Source organism: Myodes glareolus, chromosome 25, assembly GCF_982192425.1.
Source record: "Myodes glareolus chromosome 25, mMyoGla1.1, whole genome shotgun sequence".
Taxonomy (NCBI): Eukaryota; Metazoa; Chordata; class Mammalia; order Rodentia; family Cricetidae; genus Myodes; species Myodes glareolus.
In genome coordinates this window covers 45,022,373-45,046,919 of record NC_142050.1, presented here as the reverse complement: position 1 = coordinate 45,046,919, position 24,547 = coordinate 45,022,373, and the positions used below count along the sequence as shown (strand labels likewise).

The window sequence follows — 24,547 nt, the reverse complement described above, 5'->3', positions numbered from 1 at the left end:
GTCTAGATTCCTCATAATAGAGAAGACCCAGCAGAGTAGCACTGACAGGAACCCTCAAATAATGTGCTAAGATACAAGTCCCGGAAAAGCAGCTTTAACAATTTCATTATTAGCGTGTGTGCACATGACACGCTTGAATATCCACACAGCACTAGCGTGGAATGCAGGTGACAACTTTTGGGGGTCAGTTCTTTTCTTCCTTCCTCCCCTCCCTCCCTTCTTCCTTTCACTGTGGATCCGAGGGATCAAACTCAAGTTGTCAGGCCTTTGGCCTTCTTCCCATCAAGCTATCACGCTAGCCCTGGGTTTTGTTTTTTGTTTTTGTGTTTTTTGGAGGCAGGATCTCAATATTCAGGCTATTCACCTAAGACCATATAGCCAAGGGCAGCCTTGGATCTGACCTTCCTGCCTCTGCCTCCTGAGTGGAAGACTTACAGACACGTGCCGCCACACCTGGCTTTGAGGAAAAAAATTAGGTTTAGGTGGTGCACGCTTTAATCTCAACACAGGGGAGGGAGACAGTGGCAAATGGATCTCTGTGAGTTCAAGGTCAGCCTAGTCTACAGAGTTCCAGGACACGCCCCAAAGCTACAGAGAAACCCTGTCTCAGAAAAAAGAAAGAAAGAAAAAAAACAACAACAAAACCCAAAATGAATATACAAGTGCTAAGCCTGGCTCACATCCACAGTAGTACACGAGAGGATTCTTTTTCATATAAGAAACATAACTTCTCTCAGTCCCAAGGGACCTTATTCCATGTCCATGATTCTAAAAGCTGTTATTACATCCGTGGCTGACATCTAACATCTAGATCACAGCCCCCACCAACTCTGCACAGATTGCCCTTCAGAGGCCATGTGACTGTCTATTTCCTAAGCTAAAAACACCCGACTGTCCTGTCACTGTCATCTCATCTCAGTTGTTTCAACAGCGCCTACTGCTGTCCTTACAGTCACTCTTATTAATTTCAATCACTTTCTACATGAAGAAATGTTTTGAGTACAAATTTGGTCTTACCAAGTGTATGGCTATTAATAATAACACCCTTAGCAGCTTTCCTTGTGCCCTTAGGGTGGAGTTGACATTTACATGCTTGCAAGTTCTCCCAACATCTGCTCAGCCATCTCTACCTTCCCAGTCTCTCCTTTAATCCTCTCTGTCTTACCTCTTACACTGTGCTTGTCTGGCGTAGGTGACTGAAGACAGTCAGCACTGACTCTACATCCATCTCTACATCCATGTGTAAATACCCCCAGTTCAAATGCACACACAAGGTGGACCAACAACACTGGCCTTCCAAAAGCCCGAGTCAGGCATTGGGGCATCATAGTAAGATGACCTGAGACAAGAGGAGGCCACCCTGGCCTGTATAGTAAGATTCAAGATGCCACATCTGAGGATCAGCTGTGATACTAAATACTTTAACATGCAGTTCCTTTGGAACCAGAATACTGTTAAAAGAGTAAACTGGGATTCTACAGGTTTTTAAAGTAACATCTCTTACTATTCCTACATATAAATTTGTGTTCTCAACAATCTTTTCAACCTAAGCCTAGAGCCACCTTGAAGGGCCAACTTTGAACCTGCATTTCTCACAGGGCTAGGGGCTAATGAGAGCCAACTGTCACATGAGTTTCTCTGTCACAAAGCAGTTAACCTATACACTACAGGATACATAGATCCCTCCTCAACACTGACCTTACCTCTGGATAATTTGCCTTTGGGAAGTAAGGGGAAAGAAATCAACGTTTGTTCCCAGGAAAAAGCAAACACATCATACTAACATCTGGGGGCAAACGTATGACCCTTCTCCATAAGCACCTGGTATTCTGCCTAACTTTGCCTCCATATAAATCATCTATCACAGCATAAAGCCTAAGTCTCAGAAACACGCCCGACCACAAACCATCAACTGCGGAGAAAGGAACAGGCTGTTTGCAGCACACACACTAAATGCTTAACCCCGAATTTCCTTTCCCTATCAGCCACCAAGACAACCCACGACCATGAGTGTTCAGGAATATAAATTTTTTTCTTTCCTGCCTTCCTTCTTTACCTTCCTCCCCCCTCCCCCGCCAAGACAGATTCTACACAGCTCTAGCTGTCCTGGAATTCACTGTGTAGACCAGGCTGGCCCTGAACTCAGAGATCCACCTGCTCTGTCTCTTGGGTGCTGGGATTAAAAGTGTGTTACCATGCCTATCTATAATTAATTTTGATATTAACTAATTGGGGAAGAAAAGGGAAATGAACATGTGACTTAGCACAAATTTATATTTTCTTTTAATGGACTGCTTTTCCTTTGACCAATAAGCAGAGATAAGACTGCATGTGGTGTAAAGTCTGAAAGGGAGACAATCACTAGTGATTTAAGATGCTCTACCTAATATTATTACAACCTCTGTTTATTCCTTTTTGCTCCAAACATTTATGTCTGGCCTTTGAACAGTCAGCTCTAAGTTTCAGACATAATGAACAACTTCTGGGTTTATTTGTTAAGATATGGTCTTATTCTATAACCTAGGCTGGTCTAGAACTGACCAGGTATCTTAGGATTCCCTTCAATTCATGGCCCATCTGACCAAGGATGAGCAGCAACAAACAACTTCAGTGACAGTTTCTAACTGGCCTTGAACCACCCGGGGCTCCCTTTAGCACTGCCACCGCACAGCAGTTCATATTAGAATTGACTTTGACGTGGTATAAACACTGACTTGGGAATGAACTGTTTCCACAGTCAGTTTGCTTACAGAAGTGTTAAAATCTTTTTTTTTTGGTCAGGGAAAAAAATGAGTATCCTGGATATAAAATGATAGCTTGGTCATGTTAGACTAAAAATAATATTGTATATTTTTCCTTTTTTGTTTCATGGGAAAAAAAAAGTTAAAGTATTCTTGTTCGCCTGAGGTCACAGACCTATCACATGCAAACTTAAGGTAAGCAATGGCCCAGTATAACGCCCTCTTCTGGCTGCTCTAGGCACTGTACCTAGGAGCATGAACCCACTTTTGACACAGTGAAAAACACATAAATTAAAAACAAAGTGAACAAACAAATAAAAAAATAAGAAGCTAGAGAGATCACTCAGTGGTTAAGATCACTGGCTGCCCTTCCAGAGGATCAGATGGTCAGTTCCCAGTACCCACATAATGGCTCACAACCATTCTTAACTCCAGTTCCAGGGAGGTCTGAGGGTCTCTCTATTGACCTCCTCAGGCATACAAACATTCAGGCAGAAACACTCATATACACTAAAACAAGACAAAAATAAAAAAGAAGATTATTAATTCTTATAAAGGTGCTGGAGAGGGCTGGTTCTGGTTGTGCAAGCCTTTAATCCCCACACTTAGGAGGCAAAAACAAAGAGGCAGGTGAATCTCTGTAAATTCAAGTCCAGTGTGAGCTACACAATGAAATCCTGTCTTTAAACGGGGAAAAAAGATGCTAGAATAATTTAAGGATTTTGAGAACTTCCTATTTTCAAAAGTCAAAACAGGCTCTCTGAGTACGTTAGTAAAATCGTAACTACCTACAATCACCAACAAGGATGCACTGCACACCTGCAGTTTGGCGTGTGAAGAGAATGAGTTCAACTGCACTCAGTCAGGCACTACTTACATTTAAAGCAGCTTCTCCACACTTCTCAATTGCTGCAAGACCCTGATTATGAATATGTGTCTCTAGAAGTTTTTTCAATTCTCCTAGGCCATCCTGAATTCTAGATACAAGATTATACATGCGGCCCAAATCTGAAAGAAAAAAGGAGCCAATTTTATGCATGGAAACCAACTGTGCATACCTGTTCTGCTTATTACATGCTTCTATCAAGTGAAGATACTGTGAAACAAGAAACCAGCTAGATCTGCTGTGTTTTGTTAAATCAACAATGGAGTCAGGCTATTACAAGTTTATTTCTCCTTTACCATGAGAATCCACTAATGTAACAACAAGAGAAAAAGTACTCAATACCTTCTAAAACCCTAATGAGATACTATCTATGTTCCAAAAGGCACTAAAATAATTGTTTTAAAGTTAGATAAGCTAAATATAGATACCCACTTTAACTATAAGTAATGGAGGGATCCCCCAAATATTCACTTCATATATGTGTTCAATCTATGATGGTCAAAGATGGGAAATCCTAACTCCCACAGCAACGTGACCAAACCAGCAACAGCTCCCACCAGAATAGAAGAAACAATTAAAGGAGGCGAAAACATCTTTTCATTTTGTCAAAAGAAGAATACTCAAAAGAACAAAACAAAAAATCTGCCCACCATTAGTAGTTCCAACAAAAGTATATGGAACAAATTATATTCACCTTCATTCTTGTCAGCATCCAACAAATTCTGGAACTCTGTGTGGAAGATCTCCAAGTGTTTCTCGATGAGGACCTGCTCACACTTCCGCGCTAGCTCGTCCTGCGTGCTCTCATGGAGGTAAACTTGCACTCTCCGCTGTTCCTCAAGCAAACGAGCCTCAGCCTGCAGAGAATTCCATCAAACCATTCATTGTTTGGTTCACTTTTAAAGAATTATTATGTGAACAATGACACATTAAATTTACAAATATGCTCTAGTAAAGCATGATTAAGAAAGGAGGAAAGGACTTCAGACTGCAGGGTGACTGACAACCGACTGTTATACCTCTGGTATGCTCTACTCTCTTTGCAATGCAGGCTCTAATCCTTCAAGTACCCTAAGAACATTATTTAAATTCATAGTTCAAATGTCTTCATATCATTTTTCTTTAGTATTTCACATTCTGGAGACAATGACTCACTTCCCTGTAACCACAGAGAAACCTACAGGTCTGTCCAGCAGTGGGCACTGAATTAAGAAGTACTACTCTGGTCTGAAAGCTGTTTGAAGTAAAGGGTCACACCAATGACCCTCAGAAATGACCACTCAGGAATAATAATCAGCAGTAATGGCTAGGCAGGATACAGGTATTTGTGGCTAATCTTGATGACTTGAACTCAATCCCTGGTACTCTATGGTAGAAGGAAAAATCCAGTTTACATGTATGCTCTCATGATACACATACACCTGTATATGTATATATGCACACAGGCATATATGTACACATGAATACACACAAAATAAATGCAAAAAAGACTGAACAACAGGTCTTTACAAAAACTACACTGTCACACTACAAAATTAAATAATGGGCAACACCACAATTCAAAACAGGTTAAGTTTCAAATATTCTTAAGCAGCTGGACAGGTTTCAGTCACGTATAAAATACAAAGCCTGGTCTACAAGAGCTAGTTCCAGAACAGGCTCCAAAGCTACAGAGAAACCCTGTCTCGAAAAACAAAAACAACAACAACAACAACAAAAACACCAAAACAAAAATCAAACAAACAAACAAAAAAGAACTGCGACTATCCTTCAAATACAACTGAATAGTCCCACTTCAGCTGGATTGTAGTTATCAGAAATGTGTAATTGTGTTTCAATTCCAAATGCAGAAGGCCCGCTTACATCCATGGTATAAGTGTACCATATGAAAATGCACTCAGACCACCACAAGCTGGGCATGGCTTTTTCTATAAGTCAGAAGCAGGAAGATTTGGCTTATATTTTCTTTCTTTGAGCATGGAAGAAATGACTTTGCAGCCCATTTCCTTCCCAAGAGAGGGCAAAGCAGGTATTAGACTTGGTATGAACCAGACTCCTGAAACTTAGTACATGCAGGAGAGGGATCACCAAACTAGTCTGTTGGCAAAACCCTGCCGCACATTTCCTGTTCATCTGCACATGGCTATGACTGTATTTGTGTTACAACTGCAGAAGTGATCACTGAGAGCATGCAAAGCCTAAAGATATTTACTGCCTGGCACCGCATAGCAGAAAGCTTGCTGACTCCTGACACAGTCACTCCTCAGACACTACATTCACAAGACCTGAATGTCCACGAAAGAGCAAAGTAAAATCTTAGAAGTTCATAGAAAAATAATCACATAGTAAAATAATGCATGGAGACACATAGCTCTACCTTGGTTCTTCTCCCAAGTTTGAGTTTAGATCCTGCTTCCTAATATAATCTTGAAGACTAAGCTACAGAACATTAAAGAATATTTAAGAGAAAAGCAGAAAAAACAAACAAATAGCAAATCTGGGATTATCTGTTTAATATTTTCTCACTGACAAAATTTTGAGGCCCACTAGCCAGACACACTCAAGAGGCGATAATTCAGAACATGAAAGGTATGCAGCTGTCAAGGCGCCTCCTTAGATGTACAAAGGGAACACACACTCATGGTTATCAATTTGTAAAAGTCTCTCAGAGTTAAACCTGCTGGACATGGTGTGACTTGGTGCCAAGTATGATTTGTGAGGAACTGCCAAGAACTTCCTGAAGGAGCAATGACTAATTTACATCTGCCTTACATACTATGTTTAAGCTTACCTTTTTCATATATTCAGTTACTGGGTTCTGCTGCAAGAATTCAGTACTTTCTCTAGTATAAAATCTCTCTGTGTCAGCCAAAAATTGAGATTCAAAGGATTCTTTATACACTGTTAACGTAGGGCCCTTTGCAAAGGCGTCATCTTCATTCAGTCCCAATTCCACTAGAAAAAAATACGAGCTATATTTCAATTATCCTATTTTTTGTTATTATGTCACTGATAATACTTTGGTGTAGCATTTGGTTTAAGTTACACCTGAAAGATGAATGTGAAATGGAGGGTTATATGGTAACTGTTATTCACTAGTATTGAAATATGCTTGTTTCAATAAAAGAAAACCAAAACAAAACAATAAACTCCAAGATGTATGGCAACAAATCACCTCTATCTAGGCCAGGGATACTGCAAAATTACCACAAGTTCAGCCAGAGAAAGTTCATTTCCAAAAGTGATCTAAATGTTGCACTTTCACAAAAATGCAAACCCACCTGGGCTTGAACAACATGTCATTTAATCAGTATCTCAACCTCAATTTTTCAAGCTGATAGATTGCTGGTTATTATTTAGCTCAAAAACAATCACATTAAATATAAGTACTTACTCATGAAAGCAGCAAAGAAAATAGTTCAATTTTTTTCAATAAAAATCACCTTAAAGTACAGAGACTAAATAACTATGATTTATAAAATTATTGCTTAAAAGTACTTTAAAGTGGAATAATATTCTTGATATTTAAATGTTTTTAAACAAATGTTAGAGAGCGATCATAGATGCCATGTGATATGAAAACTGAATAAAGACAAATTATTTACCATAAGATTGTACAACTCCACTAATTAGTCTTGTATTGATGGTTTCGCCATTTCTTTCCTTTTCAATCAGTTTTAAAACAGCATTTGTTACCTTTAAGGATATAGAAAACATATTAGGTAGACATATTACAGGTCACAATGTACTACCTTACATATCCTTTAAACATTTAAAGCCATTAACTAATACAAGGTAACAAATATTTTAGGGGGATGGGTACGCACACGTGTGTGTGTGCATGTGGAAACCAGAGGACAACCTCAAGGAGTAATCCACTTTGTTTTGAGACAGTCTCCCATTGCCATGGAGTCTCAGGGGCCTGCCTGGTCCTACTCTCCAGGGCCAGGCTCACTGGTGGGCATCATATACCTGCTTTCTATGGGTGCTGGGGATCTGCCCACCCCAGGCCCTCATGCTTACATGGTAAGCACGTTCCTGACTGAGCCATATTCCCAGCCCAACAAATACTCTTTAGATAGTCAAAGGCTTGAGAATCAAGACAAAAGTGGGAAATATTTTTTAAACAAAACACACAACATTTCACAGTAGATACCTGTTTATTCAATGGCCTGAACAAACAATCTCTCCATGTCACCAATGCAAGCTGGATGAAAAGGGGAAAAGATGTATTAAATAACTGTATGTCACTATGGTTCCCCAAAACTGGACAAACAGTAATTTGAATTCTTAATTTTACCAAAATTCCTAGATTACAATGTAGTAAAAAATCTATTATTACAATGAAATCAGAGCCACCCTTTCAAGTTAATCACTTTGTACAGATGTTTACCAGTTCACATTTAACTCTGAAGTTCAAAAAGAACATTCTGATTTAAGGTGGACATTGTATCAGCTTAAAAACCAGTAGTAGACTCAACCTATTAATGTTTTCCCTGGATCAAACAATTTCAACTAGATACACCTGATAAAAGTAATTCCAGTTACTACCACAGTTTCCTAATACATCAAGATAAACAATAGAGAATATAAAAATCTTCCAACTTTTATATCTGGATTGTGTATTTAGTGCAGTTTCTTGTATTTATGTCTTCATGTGACTATGTGTGAGACACACATTTTTATGTGGGCATGGTATATGCTTGCGTGTATCTATGGATACACACACAGATGGAGACTCAAGTGTTTCTGAGCCATCTATCTCCTCAGCCTCTGATACATGCATTTTAATGTGAATATATAAACACCATGGTACATTTTTACATTCCTAATTTCTTCCACAAGTGTTATACTAAGATCAATTACTGTAAAAATGGTTTCTGAAAGAAGAAAGAATCATACATGATTTTTAAAACTGTTGGGAGAGGTTTAGAAAGTTAAAACAGAACTGAAATTTACAACACTTTAACACAAACTGTCAAGAAATTAAACAAAAATGCCATTAGTCTCCTACCCAATTTAACTAGAGATAAAATTAAGCTTGTAAAAATATGTATTTTTGAAAATATTACATACAAATTTAATCTATGAAAAGTATTTTCTAAGTAGTGTCTCCAAAAAAAAATTCCATAAAAGCAATACTTAAATTTTTTGTTTGCCCGTTTTTCCTCCCTATATAAGTAAGCACTGGCTATGTATGGAGAGCAAGCTGGTCTCATAGAGATCTGCCTGCCTTTGCATCCTAGAGCTGGGATGAAAGGTGTGTGCCACCAGGCCCAGCATCATTAGGAATTCTTGACTATGGTCTGCCAAAGGTGCTTAGAAGACTGAGCCTCACTGTCTAGGAGAGAATCAACCTGAAGATGTATGCTCAACCCTGATCTTCTTCTCCCTGCCTCTTCAGTCCTCAGGCAGGAGTGAGGCAGCAGTGAAAATGCACGGCTGTGGTTATCAGCTTATCACAGAACCCCTACACTTTAAAAAAACTATTTTGTTCCAGCTATTTTCTAAATCACCAACCACATCCTTAGACAGACATAGCCCAGCTCTGGATGATTGTCACTTCAAAGGAAGGAAGTCAAAGAGCAAAAGAAGGCAAAGAGGCAAACCAAAGAAATTTCAGAATAGGTTAGCATAACAAGTCTTGGTGTCAGAACTTCAGCATATATTAATAATGAAATCAACTTAGATTCCCTGGGTGATTTGGAAGGAAACCAATAACCTCTATTTAAAAGAATTAATTACGAAAAAAAGAGTAGAAACCTTATAATTTGTCATGAAGTCACTGCATGACAAAGCAGCCACATCTGCTAGAGACTCTAGGTCTAAAATAAAACCATAGGCTGTAACTGGCCCACTGAGCTTTGATACAAACTAGCAAATGACTGGAGCAGGCTCTTGAAGCAGCGCACTTGGGACACAGATAGGAATACTATTTCTAGGTGGGGGCACTGACTGTCCTCTGCTAGAATTTATGGCGGTGTACTGCATTTTCAAACAGGAGCTACACTATGTGATGACACAGAAAGTGTGGAGTTTGAAAGCAGATTTAAAACATAATGATAGTGACTGATTCTTGTCTAACGGGGCTGGCTGGCCTGCAATTCAAGAGATAACCTACTGCCTCTGCCTTCCTAGTACTGGGATTAAAGGATGTACCACCACGTCTGACTGCATCTTTAGAAACATTATATATCTTGGTACCTTATATTTAAACTTGTTTTAAATGTTGAACAAAGTACATGCAAAATGAAAAAGCGGGAATGACCCTCAGTAGTCTGTGATGGTGCTGCAGAGCATACACGTCAACTTTAGGTCAAGCCGTGTCCAAAGGAAACAGACCAGAACCATGCCGAGTCCTTCTGCAATTCTGAGACAAGGAAGGCACACCAGCCATTCCTTGGCGGACAGGGTTCAAAACATGTTCAATGGGATAAACATAATTTTCTAAATATATTAAAAAGAAAAACACAAAAAGCTTAATTCAGAAAACTGAGCCTAGAAAATGTGATTAAAATCATGAAACTAACCAGGTGTGATCCCAGACCTTGGGAGGCACACAGGCATTTCAGCTTGATGCCAGTTTGGTCTCCGCAATGAAGTTCCAGGCCAACCAAGGCTACAGTGATACTTTGTTTCAAACAGCCAAACAGAAAACCCAACCAACCAAAAAGAACCTTAAAGAAAAGTCTATGTAACCACACAATCAGTGTCACTGTGATGCACATCTGGGGCACAGAAACTGAGCTCTCTAAGTGCTAAAAGTCCTGCATTTGAGCCGTTTTCTTTTTGTCTAATTAAATTTGTCAAAAGCAAAGCAACAAAATATTGCCATTATAACACAACATCAGAATTCTGGCTCCAGGGACCTGCCTATGTCTGCCTCTTCAGCACTGGGGTTACAAACATCCTCTTTTCACACAGGTTCTGGGGGATCACCTCAGGTCCTTGTGTTTACAAGCAAATACTTTGCTGACTAAGCAATCACCCCAATTTTGTGGAGCTTTTTATCTTTATTTCCTATTCTTTTTCACACAGGATCTCATTTAGCTCAAGCTGGCCAGGAATGTGTTATATAGCAGAGAATGACTCGAATTTGATTCATTTTTCTCTATTTCCCAAGTGCTGAGATTACAGGTGTACATAGTATAGCAGACTGAACCCAGGACTTCATACACACACTAGGCACTCTGCTAACTGAGAGCCCTGCCCCTACCTGTAGCCCTTCTCAATCTCCAAGTCTAGGAGGCCTGAGAATCTGCATCTCTATCACGTTCCCAGGTGACACGGATGACACAAAGTTAGGGGTCATATGAGAAACCAGAGGGCCTAAAACAAAAACCTTGAAGACTAACAAAAATAATTCAGGGTCCGCTCTCAAATACAGAACTCTCAGACCAAGAAAGTGCATCAAAGTCCAGTTAAGAGCTTAATCCTTAGATAAGGTACCTGATTTGCTGGCAACTGCCAACATCTAGGATTATAGTGCTAAAATGACAGCAGTTTCAGGCAAAGTACGATAACTAGTCAATTAACTGAAAGATAGTTTAAAAATAAATGCAGAACTGTTTAATTGTGTTTATTTTACAGCTCCAATTTCTCACCTCTCTACTTTCTTGCCACAACATATTTTGTTTTTTATTCTTTAAAAAAAAACTTACTGAATAGATTTCATATATTCCTTTTCGTCCTTCATCACATTCGCGGCGAACCCAATGTCTATTGAGGTAGGCACAGATTCCATTCAGCACTTTGCTGGAGAATCGGTAATCTTCCCACTGCTGAGTGTAGAACTTCAGTACACTCTCATCCATTAAATCTTCTCCATCCTAAAAACAAGTACAAAAATTAAATTAAAGTATAAAGCTTTACTATTACTTAGTTTGTCATGTAAGACAAAACTTATTGAAAAAGCTACCGCATCAAAATACACTAATATATATGGTTATAATGGGTTCTTTTTATTGCTGTGTATGAAAACATGCTAATATAAATTCTCACAACACAAAAAAGTTCATTATCAAATTAAACTGGAACTTTTCATGGGTTGAATACACACATGCAGTCACAAAGTGCACCCTAAGTTTTCATAATGTATGTGTGATTTTTCTTTCTTTCATGCTTTTTCTTTACTGAACCTAGGGGTTGGTCTAGTGCTAGGCAACTGATGTACTTTAAATTCAATACAGGGTCTTGCTAAGTTGCCCAGGCTGCACTTAAATTCAAGTGTGCAGCCCAAGTACACCTAGAACCTGTGATCCCTTTGAGATCCTGGGATTTTGGGTGTGTCCACCACACCCAGTGGAATTTCTTTACCCTGATTCCCTGTGTTCTCTTTTCCAAGGCTACCCTTGAACTTTTTTCTGGTCTTCTGCCTCCACCCCCTGAAAGCTAGGATTATAGGCCAGTGCTGGAATTATAGGTAAATACAGCTCCGTATCTTGCTTTATTTAGTTTTTAAGCAATTTCTTCTTAAGGAATCTACCTCCACAGCATCTCTATGACTGATATTTTTTCAGTTAAAAAAAAAAAGAAGCAAAACCAAAAAACCTATCTATTAAATTATAATGGAAGCTAATATACTTATTTTTAAAAAATGAACTGATTCACAAACTTGTAAACCTACAAAAACATTCATCTTAATTGTGACATTCTTAGGTATTAATGACATCTCCAAAGTATGTTCTACCCTTTAAAAACACTGCACTACCATTTAGAAGTGCTACACTGTGTGTGCCAAAGAAGTAGAGGAAAGTCAGTGGGAGCCTGTTCTAGCCTCCAGCCTCGGTGTCTTCATCTGGAAAGCCACAGCCCAACATGACCTGTATTCTACAAGTAGCAACATTCAAGTGACCCAACCATCTATGTAAACGTCTGGCCATACCCCAACACAACCAAAGGTTTTGTTTATGTAAATGACGTGAATTTTAAAATGCAAAGCTGGCCTACTCCACATGTAAAATGCAAATGTGTTGCTGATGGAGCCACTACTGAAAACAGAACATACTTTGCTTACAAGTGCTGCGAATTCAAAAAACAGGAGCTATACAGCAAGACAGTTCAAGTTTAAGAACTTTAAAGTGGAATATTAGTTATAACTTGTCAGTCAACTACAATCTGTTATAATGCTTCCACTTAGCTTGTAAAATAATGAAGAAAAAAGCATTTTGTGCAGCATGCAGAAAACACTCTATACCCTCTTCATAAATTAAAAAACTATATACATGCAAGAGACTCAGAACCTTCCCGGGTAGAGTAGCAATAGCTACACTGATTGAAGACATCATGCACAACAGTAGATGAGGGAACTACCTGCTCACCCAATGGCTGAGTGTAAGGCGGCCTACTTCCTTTTTTACAGAAAAGACTACTAAACACCAAAGGTAGAAGGCTAAGAAAAAGATTCATCATTGCCAAGCAATGGTTTGAGCTAATGCTTTAAAATCACAGGATGTGGGTAGTTCTATCAATAGTAAACCCAGTCTAGGCCTAGTGTCAGGACAGACATGACAGTCATGGCAAAACTGCTGCACTTTAAGAAAAAATAAAATAAGCTCGGTGGTGCTGGCGCACGCCTTTAATCCTAGCACTTGGGAGGCAGAGGCAGGTGGATCTCTGTGAGTTCGAGGCCAGCCTGGTCTACAAGAGCTAGTTCTAGGACAGGTTCCAAAGCTACAAAGAAACCCTGTCCTGAAAAACTATAAAAATAGAAAAAGAAAGAAAAATTAAAACAAAGTATTTTTATATATTTCGTATATCAGTGAGAGACATCTTACCTTGAGAAGATTTGTCAAGTAATTCTTCAAAAACTCCTTCAATCGCTTGTATAACTCCAAGCCAACAAACTGAGCTCCCCCAGGAGTCTGCCCCTTTTTTGACTTGGAAGGGGGGACTCCAGCTCCCCGAGCTTGGTTGGACTGATGCACACTAGTACAGTAGTTATAAACATGACTTGGAGAAAGTTAAGGAGATGAACATATACCTTAGATGCTAACAGTGATTAACGTGAACATACTTCCTTCTGTTTATGTATATTCTCAATATATTGATTAAAACCTGCTAAAAGTTCTTCTGGCCTGTATGGGCTCCTGCATGCACACGGTAAACATATACTTATTCAGGTTCATGCACATACATATAATAAAACAATATCTTTTTTAAAAAATGAAGACAATCCACAAAGTAGAAAATATTGTTAAGCCATAATCTAAGAAAGGACCCTAAGTAGAATATATAAAAAAAACCTCTTAAAACACAGTAACAGGACAAATAATTCAATTGAACACAGCAAAAAATATCTAAAAGATATATTAATGTCAATAAACACATGAAAAGATCCTTAATACCATTAACCTCCAGAGGAATACAAATCAAACCACAATGACTAATTCATATTCACTAAGATGGCTAAAGTTAAAAACAAAATAAGGATTGGCCAGAATGGGAAAAAACAGGAGCTGCCATACATTGTTAGTGGGTAAGCAAATTGATGCAGCTACTTTATGAAAGTCAGTTTGACAACTGTATCAACATAGACACAGATGCACACACAGAGCCGCATTATTCATAATAGCCAAAAAAGAAAAGCCAAATGCCTACCAATCCATGGAAAAACAAAAAGTGATCTAGTCACATATATTGAAATAATTCTATTATATAAACAAATGAAATGCTTATACATGGGATAAAATAGAAGGTATCTAAAAATACACTAAGTAGGGCAGAGCTAGTCATAAGTCATTTTAAAATCAAATATAAAGTACAATGTGACAAAAAATGAAACACAAGAATAAAGAAGAAGCATATTTAGCAGTAGAAATTTTAAAAATCTAAAAGGCACTAAGATAGTAGCTTTATGTTGCCAACAATGGGTTGATTACACAATACTAAGTCGGCCACAGATCATAACAAATTCACATGCTGACTTTTAAACACTGAATCTTTCCCAAGGACCTCCTGAAAGTTTCTTTGGCTAGGAAGCTGGCTGGAAGTTAAGCGGTGATCTAGGATTTTCTCTCAGAGGTCTGTTGGAGTTTCCTACTAGCAGTGGGTAGGAAATGCTCTGAGACAGTGTGGTTATGTTACAGTGCCAAGTTGGAGTCAGGCTCCGAAAATGACCCCACAACTCTCCCAACATCAGTGAAATGACTCATTGTCTGTGAGTTCTTCAGGCTAAACAGGAAGGAGAGTCTGTAGCAGGACCCTGTTGGTGGCTCTTGCACAGGCACTCCCAGAGCAGCTGCCCTGCCAGGCCCGGTGAAAAGGACCACCTCAAAGTTCATCTCCAACCACTCACTTCACCGTTACCTAAGAGAGAGGATGCTACAATGTTTTCCCCACAGTCCTCAAACGGCTGCTACCCACAACACTGACAGTATTTCTCACGTACACACACTGGGCTATCGACTTTACTTCTAACTATTACAGAGCTCAGATCATTTTTATTCTCTAAGGGAAAATCCAACTAAAACAACAAAACTAAACAGCACTTTCCACCCACTTTTTCCCCACCCACAACTTAGAGGTGAAAAGCGGAACTAAATTTCCACTGACATCCACTAGAACCTGTATTAGACACACCTCCTGTTGAGCTGGCATAAAGTTCACGAGCAGAGGAAACCCTGGGTTCAACCCTAGCACCACAAGCCAACCAGAATCAGCTTCCTGCCCTCATCAGCGAGTAGAATGCTTTTACAAAATGACAACAGCAAGAGGCAGAATACCATTGGGATAATCAGACTGACAAGTCATAAAACAGCTCTCTCTGGTCTGCAATTATATACATTTCTGAAAAGATATATCCCACCAAAGCAAGTAATACACCTCATGGCATATTTCAAAAGCAAAGGCTACTTGCAATTAAGTGTGACAATGTACAGAATTTTTCTTTCTAAGAATTAATTTATTTTTATTTTATGATTATGTGTGAGTGCCTAAATGTATGCCTGGGTACCAAGTGTATGCCTGGTGCTACAGAACAAAGTACTGAATCCCTAGAACAAGAGCTCTGGGTGGTTGTGAGTCACTACGTGGTACCAGGAATCAAACCCAGATTCTTGGAAGATCAGTCAGTGCTCTTAACCACTGAGGCATCATTCCAGAAACCCATTTTATAATGCTTAATCTGAATATATACACCATTCATCAAGTTTGGAAGGACAGTAGTGAACATATCATATATAAAAAACAAAAAAAGTCATGCAGCAATTACTGTGGAGTATATATCAAGACTATATATCTGGTGACTAAATATACAGATAAGACCAAGGCTGTTTTCTGCTGTTTCTTATTATCAAAATACAAAGAGCCTTGAGCACATAATTTAAATACAACTATTTCTTTAAGGTAGAGTTAAAAGTTAAAAAGTAAATAAATTGGTGAACCATTGTGTACTTTTATCTTTTGAGAAATGTGTTTCTAAATTTCTATCCAGAAATATCATAGCAATACTTCCACTGGCACTGTGGAAGCTTAACCCACTTTCTCCCTAATATCCCTAACACTGGCTATCAGTTCTTTACAACTACTTTCCACCTGACTAGGCTTTCTGAAACTCTCACCTTAATCCCATATTTCTTTAGAAGTCATGTATTTCAAACATGTAATATTAGCAGACAATGAAATGTTGCTGAGGGTCTCATGAAGAAAGGTCCAGTTTATGAGTGAGGAAATTCTCCCCTCTGTGTCAAAAGCCTTTCTTGAAATGTGGATCTCTTACTCCAGTTTTGTTTCTTGGTTGTTCCACCTGACTCTAGCACTCAGAATGATTTTTACTAAGTTAACCTCTTCCTTCTGGAATGGAGAGAGAACCCAACAGCAGCTGTTCACACAGAGCAGCGGCTTCTTCTGAGATGTGTTCTTTGGATGAATGCTTCTAATACTTCCACTACCTGCTCATGTTCTCTGTTGGAAAATAAACTTTGATTGTATTTTTTATTGTTTTTTTAACAATAACATTTTTTAACATTAGAATTTTTTTAAAAACTAAAAATTTCCTGAGCCCAGCATAGGGTATGTAATAACCTTGAGAAGTGAATACAAAACTACATTACTTAATTGAAATTCAAAAGGAAAGAATTCTATTATTTACTCACCTGCCTATAAAATACTTTCTATTTCTTTAAGCATACAAAGTTTCTATTTTCTCACAACTATACTAAAACAAAATAATCTACCAGAAAAAGAATCGACCTAATTTAGTGAAAAACTACATGTTAAAGAAATTTTGGGCTGCTGAAGTTCACAAAAAAGCTTGTCGACTTGAATTTGACCTTAAGATCCACATAAATATAGATGGAAAGAAGTACCTCTTCTCATCTCCTCATGCACACCATGAAAAGAGCCCCGTCCCCCTACTGTGCACGCACTCACACAAATTAATCAATTTTAAAAAATTTTTCCAGGGCCAGGCATCACAACCCTATAATCCTAGCACTTGGTAGACTGAGGCAGGAGGATCAAATTTAAGGTTAGTCTGTGTTGTAATAGTGAGTCCATCTCAAAAAGAAAAATATTTTAAAAATTACACACACACACACACACACACACACACAGATAAGCAATAAAATTTCCCTGGTCACCAAAGAAATGTTGGTCTGCTTTTGTGCATAACAGAAACCCCACAAGGTCTCCTGCCTTACCACTGAAACCTGCCTTTTAGTCTACAACAAGTAAGTCAGCCACAAGTCAGACCTAGCAAGCCAAATCCTGTAAGACATATTATCCACTCATTTGGCAAAGACTCCATTTTTCTTAAATGTACACAACATATCTATGATTCAGCAATTTCTTGCACAGGCATCTACCCAAGAGAGCGCGAGAACATATGGTCACCCAACAACCAGTACGTGATGTTCACAACAGAGCACCTAGCAGCAAACACATGGGATAACAAAGATCACTGATGGACATGCACAATGTAAAATGTCCATACACTCATGAAGGAAACGAAGCTTTGATTAACATTGAAGGACGAAGATTCTGATCATTACTCTAAGTGAAAGATAACAGACACAAAACCATTTGCTGTATATTTACAGGAAAAGTCTAGAACAAACAAATTAAGAGAAACTAGAAGAGGCTGCCAGAGACGGTGGTGGTGGTAGGACATGTGGATTCAACTGCAAATGAGAACAAGGAAACTTTCTGGGGTGATGAAAATACCCTAAGAGGACTGGAGAGTTGGCTCAGTGGTTAAGTGTACCAGCTGCTCTTCCAAAGGACCTGGTTTCAATTCCTAGCACTCATATGGCAGCTCATAGCTGTCAGTAAAACCAGCTCCAGGGGATCTGTGACATATACATGCACATAACACACACACACACACACACACACACACACAAACACTAAATATACTGAACACTGCACTACACACTTCTGAAATGAGTTAATTTAAGTGTATGACTACTTCAAGTAAGTTGGTACTACTTTAAATTTTTTTTTAAAGATTGTATTATTTGCTGTGCAGTGGTGGCACACACCTTTAATCCCAGAACTCAGGAGACAGAGAGAGGAGGATCTCTCTGATTTTTGAGATTTTGATTTTTCTCATCAATAGAGCGAGTTTCAGGACAGCCAAGGCCATTACACAGAAAAAGAAAAACAAAACAAAAAATCTGTCTTGAAAAAACAAAAAAATAGGGGCTGGAGCGATGGCTCAGTGGTTAAGAACACTGGCTGCTCTTCCAGAAGATCCAGGTTCAATTTCAAGCACCCACATGGCAGTTCACAGCAATCTGGAACTCCAGTTCCAGGGGATCTGACACCTTCACAGCAATGCACATAAAATAAAGTTAATAAATTATAAAAGGAAAAACCAAAATATAAATAAACAAATAAATAAAAGTACATTATTTGTATGTGTGCGCCCGAAGAGGTCAGAGGAAGGTATTGGGACCCCCTGGACCTGGAGATACAGGCTGCTGTGAACTGCCCAGTATGGATGCTGGGAACTAAACTCAGGCTTTTCAGAAGAGCAGAAACTGCTCTTAACCACTAAGCCATCTATCTCTCTAGCTCCAAGCTTTTATTTAATTTTATTTTTTGAGGCAGGGTCTCATCGTATGGCCCTGACTGGCTTGGAACTGGTAGGTAAACCAGGCTGGCCTTGAACTCAGAGAGGTCAGTCTGCCTCTGCCTACTGAGTGCTGTGATTAAAAGTATGCACATCACCCCACCTGGCAGTCCCATATGCTAACCAATTATTTTATGCTTATTTTAGGGGGTGGGGTGGCACATATGCCCCAGTGTGCCTGTAGAGGTCAGAGGGCAACTTGCAGGAGTTGGTTCTTAACTTCTACCATGTAGAATCCAGGGACTGAACTCAGTGTGGGGCTTGGTAGCAAGGGCCCTTATTAACTAAACCACCCTGACAGCCCAAAATTGTTTTTATTTTTTTAACTTATTTTTAATTATGTATATGCCTCTGTCTAAGTGTATGTGTACGTGAGTGGGATTGCCTGAGAAGACAAGAAGAGTCCAAGTCTCTGAAGCTGGTTACAGAGAAGCTGGTTGGGTGCTGGGAACTCAGGTTCTCTACAAGGGATGTGCTCTTAAGTCTGAGGCATCTATCTCTCCAGCTCCTCAAAGCTGCTATTTTTTTAAAGTTCTACAGTAAAAATATATCTAAATATAAAAACACATGGATACTATGCATATACATTCAATTTAGTTTAGATACATAGTTTCATTTATCTATGTTAATGTTTTAGTATTTTAAAATTAAAATATTTGAACTGTTATATAACCTGTTTTGAGAAAGACTGATATTACTAAAGATTTAAACTTACATTAAATGAGCAACTTTAAAAGTCCTGGATCAGTACCAATCTGCTCAGTTAGCTGAGCTTCATTCATTCATGCATTCACTCATTCATTTTTAGAAGGGCTCACGTAGCTGAAGCTGGCCTTGAACTTGCTATGTTGAGGATGGCCTTGAACTCCTGACCATCCTGACTCTACAATCCTGGTGGGATTACAGACTTGAGTCACCAAGTCTGGCTGGTGAGTTCTAATTTCAATTTTAATCCCAGCACTTGGGAGGCAGAGGCAGGTGAGTTTGAGGCCAGCCTGGTCTATAAGAGCTAGTTCCAGGACAGGACAGGCTCCAAAGTTTCAGAGAAACCCTGTCTTGAAAAACCAAGAAAAAGAGAGGGGGAAGAGAGCGAGAGAGACAGACAGACAGACTGACTGACTGACTACAAGTTACAGGCTGAAAGATGGCTTAGTTGTATAGAACACTGGTGGCATTGGAAAGGCTCTGGGTTCAGTTCTCAGCACGCACTGAGAGTGCGTGGTTCACAATCATTCATAACTCCAGTTCCAGGAGATCCGATGTCTTCTTTGGGTCTCCTCAGGCACCCAGGATGGGTGTGGTACACATGACATACATGCAGGTAAGACACGCAAACACAGTAAATAAAAATAAATCTTTATAAAAAATACAAATTTAACTGGGTCTGAGTGCTGTAACAGTAGGAACTATGCCTTTTATAATCTCATAATCTTTGCAAGAGACAGCATAGTCCTTCACACACATTATGGACCAAAGACCAATGAAGTTTTTTGTGATGTTATCTCAATTGTGGAGTTGCTGGGGGTTCAGGATCACCTGTAAGGAATACCTCTGGGTGTGTGAAAGGGAATTCAGAAAGAGGATTAACCTGGGGTGTGTGCTGAACCACCCATGGCAGTACAGCATCTTTGGACTACAGCGAGAGAGGAGCAAGTAGAACACAAGAACTCATGGCCTGCTTGCTGTGGACACTGCCTTCAGTAGCTGCACATTCCTGCTACCATAAGCTACCATGTCTCTCTGGTTGTGATGATCTGGGCCTGTGAACTATGAACACATTTAAACCCTTCTTCCCCTAAGCTGTTCTGTGAGAACAGAAAAGCAGCTACTGTGCTCCGAGTACTGCATCTGTGAGACAGAACCACAATCATCAAGCTTTTGTTCTATGTGAGCCTTTAAAACTGGCAAACAGTTTTTACCTGGTAAAGAGCAAATAGAAAATATTTTAGGACTCTCTGGATCAGACTCTCTGACACAACTACCATACTCTCCTGTGAAATGAAGGCAGTCACAATGATTTAAACCACTTAGGCCAATACTGCCCACAAAACTTTCCATAGTCTAGTCAGTCTATTGAACATCTAGAAATATGGTTACTATTGCTAAGGACCTGAATTTTAAAATTAAAGTTACCTCTCAGTGTTTACAGGTGTGGCGCTCACGGGCTCATATATTTCAATGTTTGTTCCATTGTTGATGAAACTGTTTCTGAAAGATTAGAAGATGTGGCCTTGTTGGAGATGAGTCACTGGGAATGGGCTTTGAGGTTTCAAAAGCTCATACCTTGCTTCCCCTCAACCCATTCTGCCTCCAACTCGTGGTTAAAATGTGAGCTCTCAGTCACTGCCTCAGCACCATGCTTCTCCGCCTGCTGTCATGTTCCCAACATGAAGGTCATGAACTCATCCTCTGAAACTGTAACAAAGTTCCTACTAAATGTTTTTTATAAGTTGCTTTGGCCATTGGCAACAGAAAAATGAAAAGCAACTAATACAAGAGGGTACCTGTTATACGATCTCCCCAAGGGGGTGGGGGAAATCTCAATTATTAGATTATAAATAATGACAATGTATTTGCATACAATTCATCTATATCCTCATATTATACTTTAAATCACCTCTGGATTACTTAAAATGCCTAATAAAATACAATACAAAATGTCTATACAACAGTTGTTATACTGCTCAGAGAATGATGATAAAACAAGGTCTACATATTCAATAAAGAGCCTTTTTTTCAAATAGTTTCAATCGGAGTTGTTGAATCTATCGATGTAGAACCTGCTGACTTAAAGGGAGACTATAAGGTTGGCAAGAGGCTCAGCAGGTAGAAGTGTTTGCTACCAAGCCTAAGGTCTTAAGTTCAATCCCCAGACCCAGCCTGTGCTGGCAGGAGAGAACTGACTCTAACAAGTTATCCTCTAACCTCCACATATGCACTGTAAACACCTGCAGGCACAAACAAAAAGCAGGGGCTGGGAGGTGGGGCAGGTAAGTTTCAAATGTAAACATCTGCAGGTACTAGTCAGCACCACCTTAACTAATCAAATTACCTCTGCTGAAAACAGAAAGGTAAAAAACAAATTTTTGATTTTATTACAGATAAACAAGGAAGGAAATACGACGTAACATTTCTAATAATTAAAAGAACATACTACTACATAGTCACGACTCTAGACACACCAACCGTAGCTCAAGCAAGAGGATACGTGTAGAGCTCCATGTATCTGGACTTCGCCATGCTTTGTCTGGTGTACACTTGCTGAATCCCAGCTCTGAGGTCATCCCAGATCTGGTCGAGCCCAATCTGCTTCAGTCCATGGGGGTTCTGACTCCTGTTTGATGACATCATGAGGGTGTTCTGAAGTTGTCCAGTACAGCAACCCTTGTAAAGACACAGCTAATTCTCCATTAGTTGAAAATAGACAGTATCATTCCAAATTTATTCACAGCAGCTCAGAAAGAATGTTCTTTAAGTGTAGAGAGTACAAATCTCATTGCAGGCAAACCTGAAAAGAAAATAAAGAAAAACTGATCAATTCTAACTTTCTGGGGTAGGTAACAGGGCAACCCAATCCAATAATCCGCGGGTGTCCAAATAATAGGTCTATGTATAAAATATGCTTAGACCTTTCATCCAAAATCATTTAACTACTAGCGCTCTTGAAAAAGGTTGAGAAAAAGAAGCAGAAAGAGACGGTTGTTATTCTTTATCTTCTAAAGTCACCTAAGGCTGAAACACGGCACTGGACAAACTCTAAAGACATGGCAGAGAACATGCTTGGGAAATTCCCAGAAAAAATAGGAAGAGTTAGCTAACAAGTAGGAAAAGTAGCGCAATCTCACTAGTTGCCTGTAAGTTTTAGGAATTCTTCACTCAGCACTTAGCAGAAAAGCTAACATTGAAAAAAGTGAAGATGAATGGACACAGGGCTTTCTTTTAGTAAGGGAATTTCGGGAGAATTATCAAAATATACAATGTACTTTGGATTCAGGAGGCCTGACAGTAGATGCTTACCAAATGGCTGTGGTATTATTAATATGGTAATATTGTAATATTATGGTTATTATTTCTAAGTGTATGACACTATTTCAAAAACAATCTGTAAGGCTCAAGAACTTTATAGAATACCATACTGTATTTAGTTGGTACTTCACAATGCACACATACTTTAGAATTGTTTATGCACAGCACATTAAAATGTAGAGGTTTCAAATAAGTACTTCTAAGTGCAAATGTTAAAAAAAATTGAGCTCTTTTAATGGCTTCACGAAATAAATGTCAATGAAGTAAAACAGCACAGGCTGCCATTCTATAAATCGAAGTCTGAGATACCTCAAGTCATTCAGCACACCATATCTCCTGATCAACATGAAGAAGTTCCACACAATACAAGGCCTGTTTAAGGCCTTCTAGTTAGTGCACATAGATTAAGTTTTGACTACTGAAACTTCAATTATTTCTAACTTATAATGCGAGCTATAGGACTAAGTATTTTATGAAACCAAACCATCATTTCTATCCTAAAAGTATTTTATTTTATACATTCAAACGTGTTCAAATGTGAATTATAACCAATACAATATAAGACTCCTTTAAATATAAAGAAAGCAACAACTCAGAAATGTTTCCTACAGTTTCAATCTTCCTTTTATGCATCTTGGCAGAATCACAGTAACACCCCACTTGATAATAATCAGCATTTGGGCTGGTGCTGCCACTTACTAGCATCAACTTTACACATACCTCCCCCATCACTTCTTTCCTCATTTCCCCACAGGGAACTTAAATTCATCAAAACTAGAATCAACAACGCAGTTATTTCTGATTGCTACCAGCAATGGAGGAAACTATTCTCTACCACCTGAATCTAGTCCAACTCAGAACATGGGGAAGTCACTGTGTCCACCGTTCAGGACTCGGGAAGATTCTGATACAGAGTGCTACTGACGCTGTCAAGGACCCGTCACATCGATTAGTTCTCTGTTGTTTCCTCCTCCAATGATCATCACCATTTCTCTAAACTGGACTCTCATACATCTGTCCACTTGTACCAGGCCATTATCCCTTTTCAAAGCAGCAGAGCCTGAAACTGACATCCTAATTCCTAGTAAATGGTCAATCCCCAGGACCACATGGTCCCGCAAGCTGTCCTCTGACATCTTCTGTACACTTGCACACACAGCACATTTTCCATCCCAGCATAAGCAATATGCTCGCCACATACATACCCTATGCAGTGTTTCCTACTGTCCCCTTTTTGTATACTGTGCCTTAATTTCTAACCACTTGCTCCCTTTTCTCTGGTTATCCATACTGAGTATCTAAAACTCAAAAGCAATCAGAGGTTCTCAAGGATTTCCAAGTCATTACATACATAAATGGGCAACTTTAAAGAACAAACTTATCTTACATTTTTAGTATCCTCCAGAGAGCCTCACACCAGCATGTTGTAACTAATATGGCAGAGGAATCCAAACCTAAGTCTGAATGGAACTGTTAAACAAAAGCACACTGCAGAAATGTCTGAAGGGCAGATTACAAGCTGGTACAGTCCACAGTGTAGGCGGAACAATTTCTTAAGTTATAGGCATTTGTGAAATAAAAAGCAGAAAGTCAACTGGGCTAAGAATGTATTTGTGATTCAGGCCATAAAACTCAAGGTCAACCAAGGAGCAAACTCTGTCACCACTTCACTTGAGTCTCCAAACTTGCAGGGACCAGGACACGCAGGGCAGGCAGCTTGCAGCTAAAGCCGATCCTATATTCACTTACCTCTGAGCAGTCTCTCCACACAGGACACCTCAGCGGTTGTCCACCAGACTGCTCCAATAGCCTGGAGAAGAT

General features: G+C 39.2%; 1 protein-coding gene across 3 annotated transcripts in view; it reads right to left on the bottom strand.

Annotated features, from left to right (window-relative positions):
- Cul1 (cullin 1) overlaps nucleotides 1-24,547 on the bottom strand; it is a 66,013-nt gene that overhangs the window by 20,996 nt on the left and 20,470 nt on the right. For all 3 annotated transcript variants that reach the window (XM_085683625.2, XM_087901640.1, XM_085683624.2), the window contains exons 2-9: nucleotides 21,909-22,208; nucleotides 13,404-13,578; nucleotides 11,289-11,456; nucleotides 7,784-7,834; nucleotides 7,233-7,323; nucleotides 6,419-6,582; nucleotides 4,322-4,484; nucleotides 3,619-3,749 (exon numbers count right to left, since the gene is read on the bottom strand). In XM_085683625.2, the coding sequence (XP_085539751.1) occupies nucleotides 3,619-3,749; nucleotides 4,322-4,484; nucleotides 6,419-6,582; nucleotides 7,233-7,323; nucleotides 7,784-7,834; nucleotides 11,289-11,456; nucleotides 13,404-13,578; nucleotides 21,909-22,051 (1,086 nt within the window). In that variant the 5' untranslated portion in view covers nucleotides 22,052-22,208. The remainder of the gene's footprint in view (nucleotides 1-3,618; nucleotides 3,750-4,321; nucleotides 4,485-6,418; nucleotides 6,583-7,232; nucleotides 7,324-7,783; nucleotides 7,835-11,288; nucleotides 11,457-13,403; nucleotides 13,579-21,908; nucleotides 22,209-24,547) is intronic.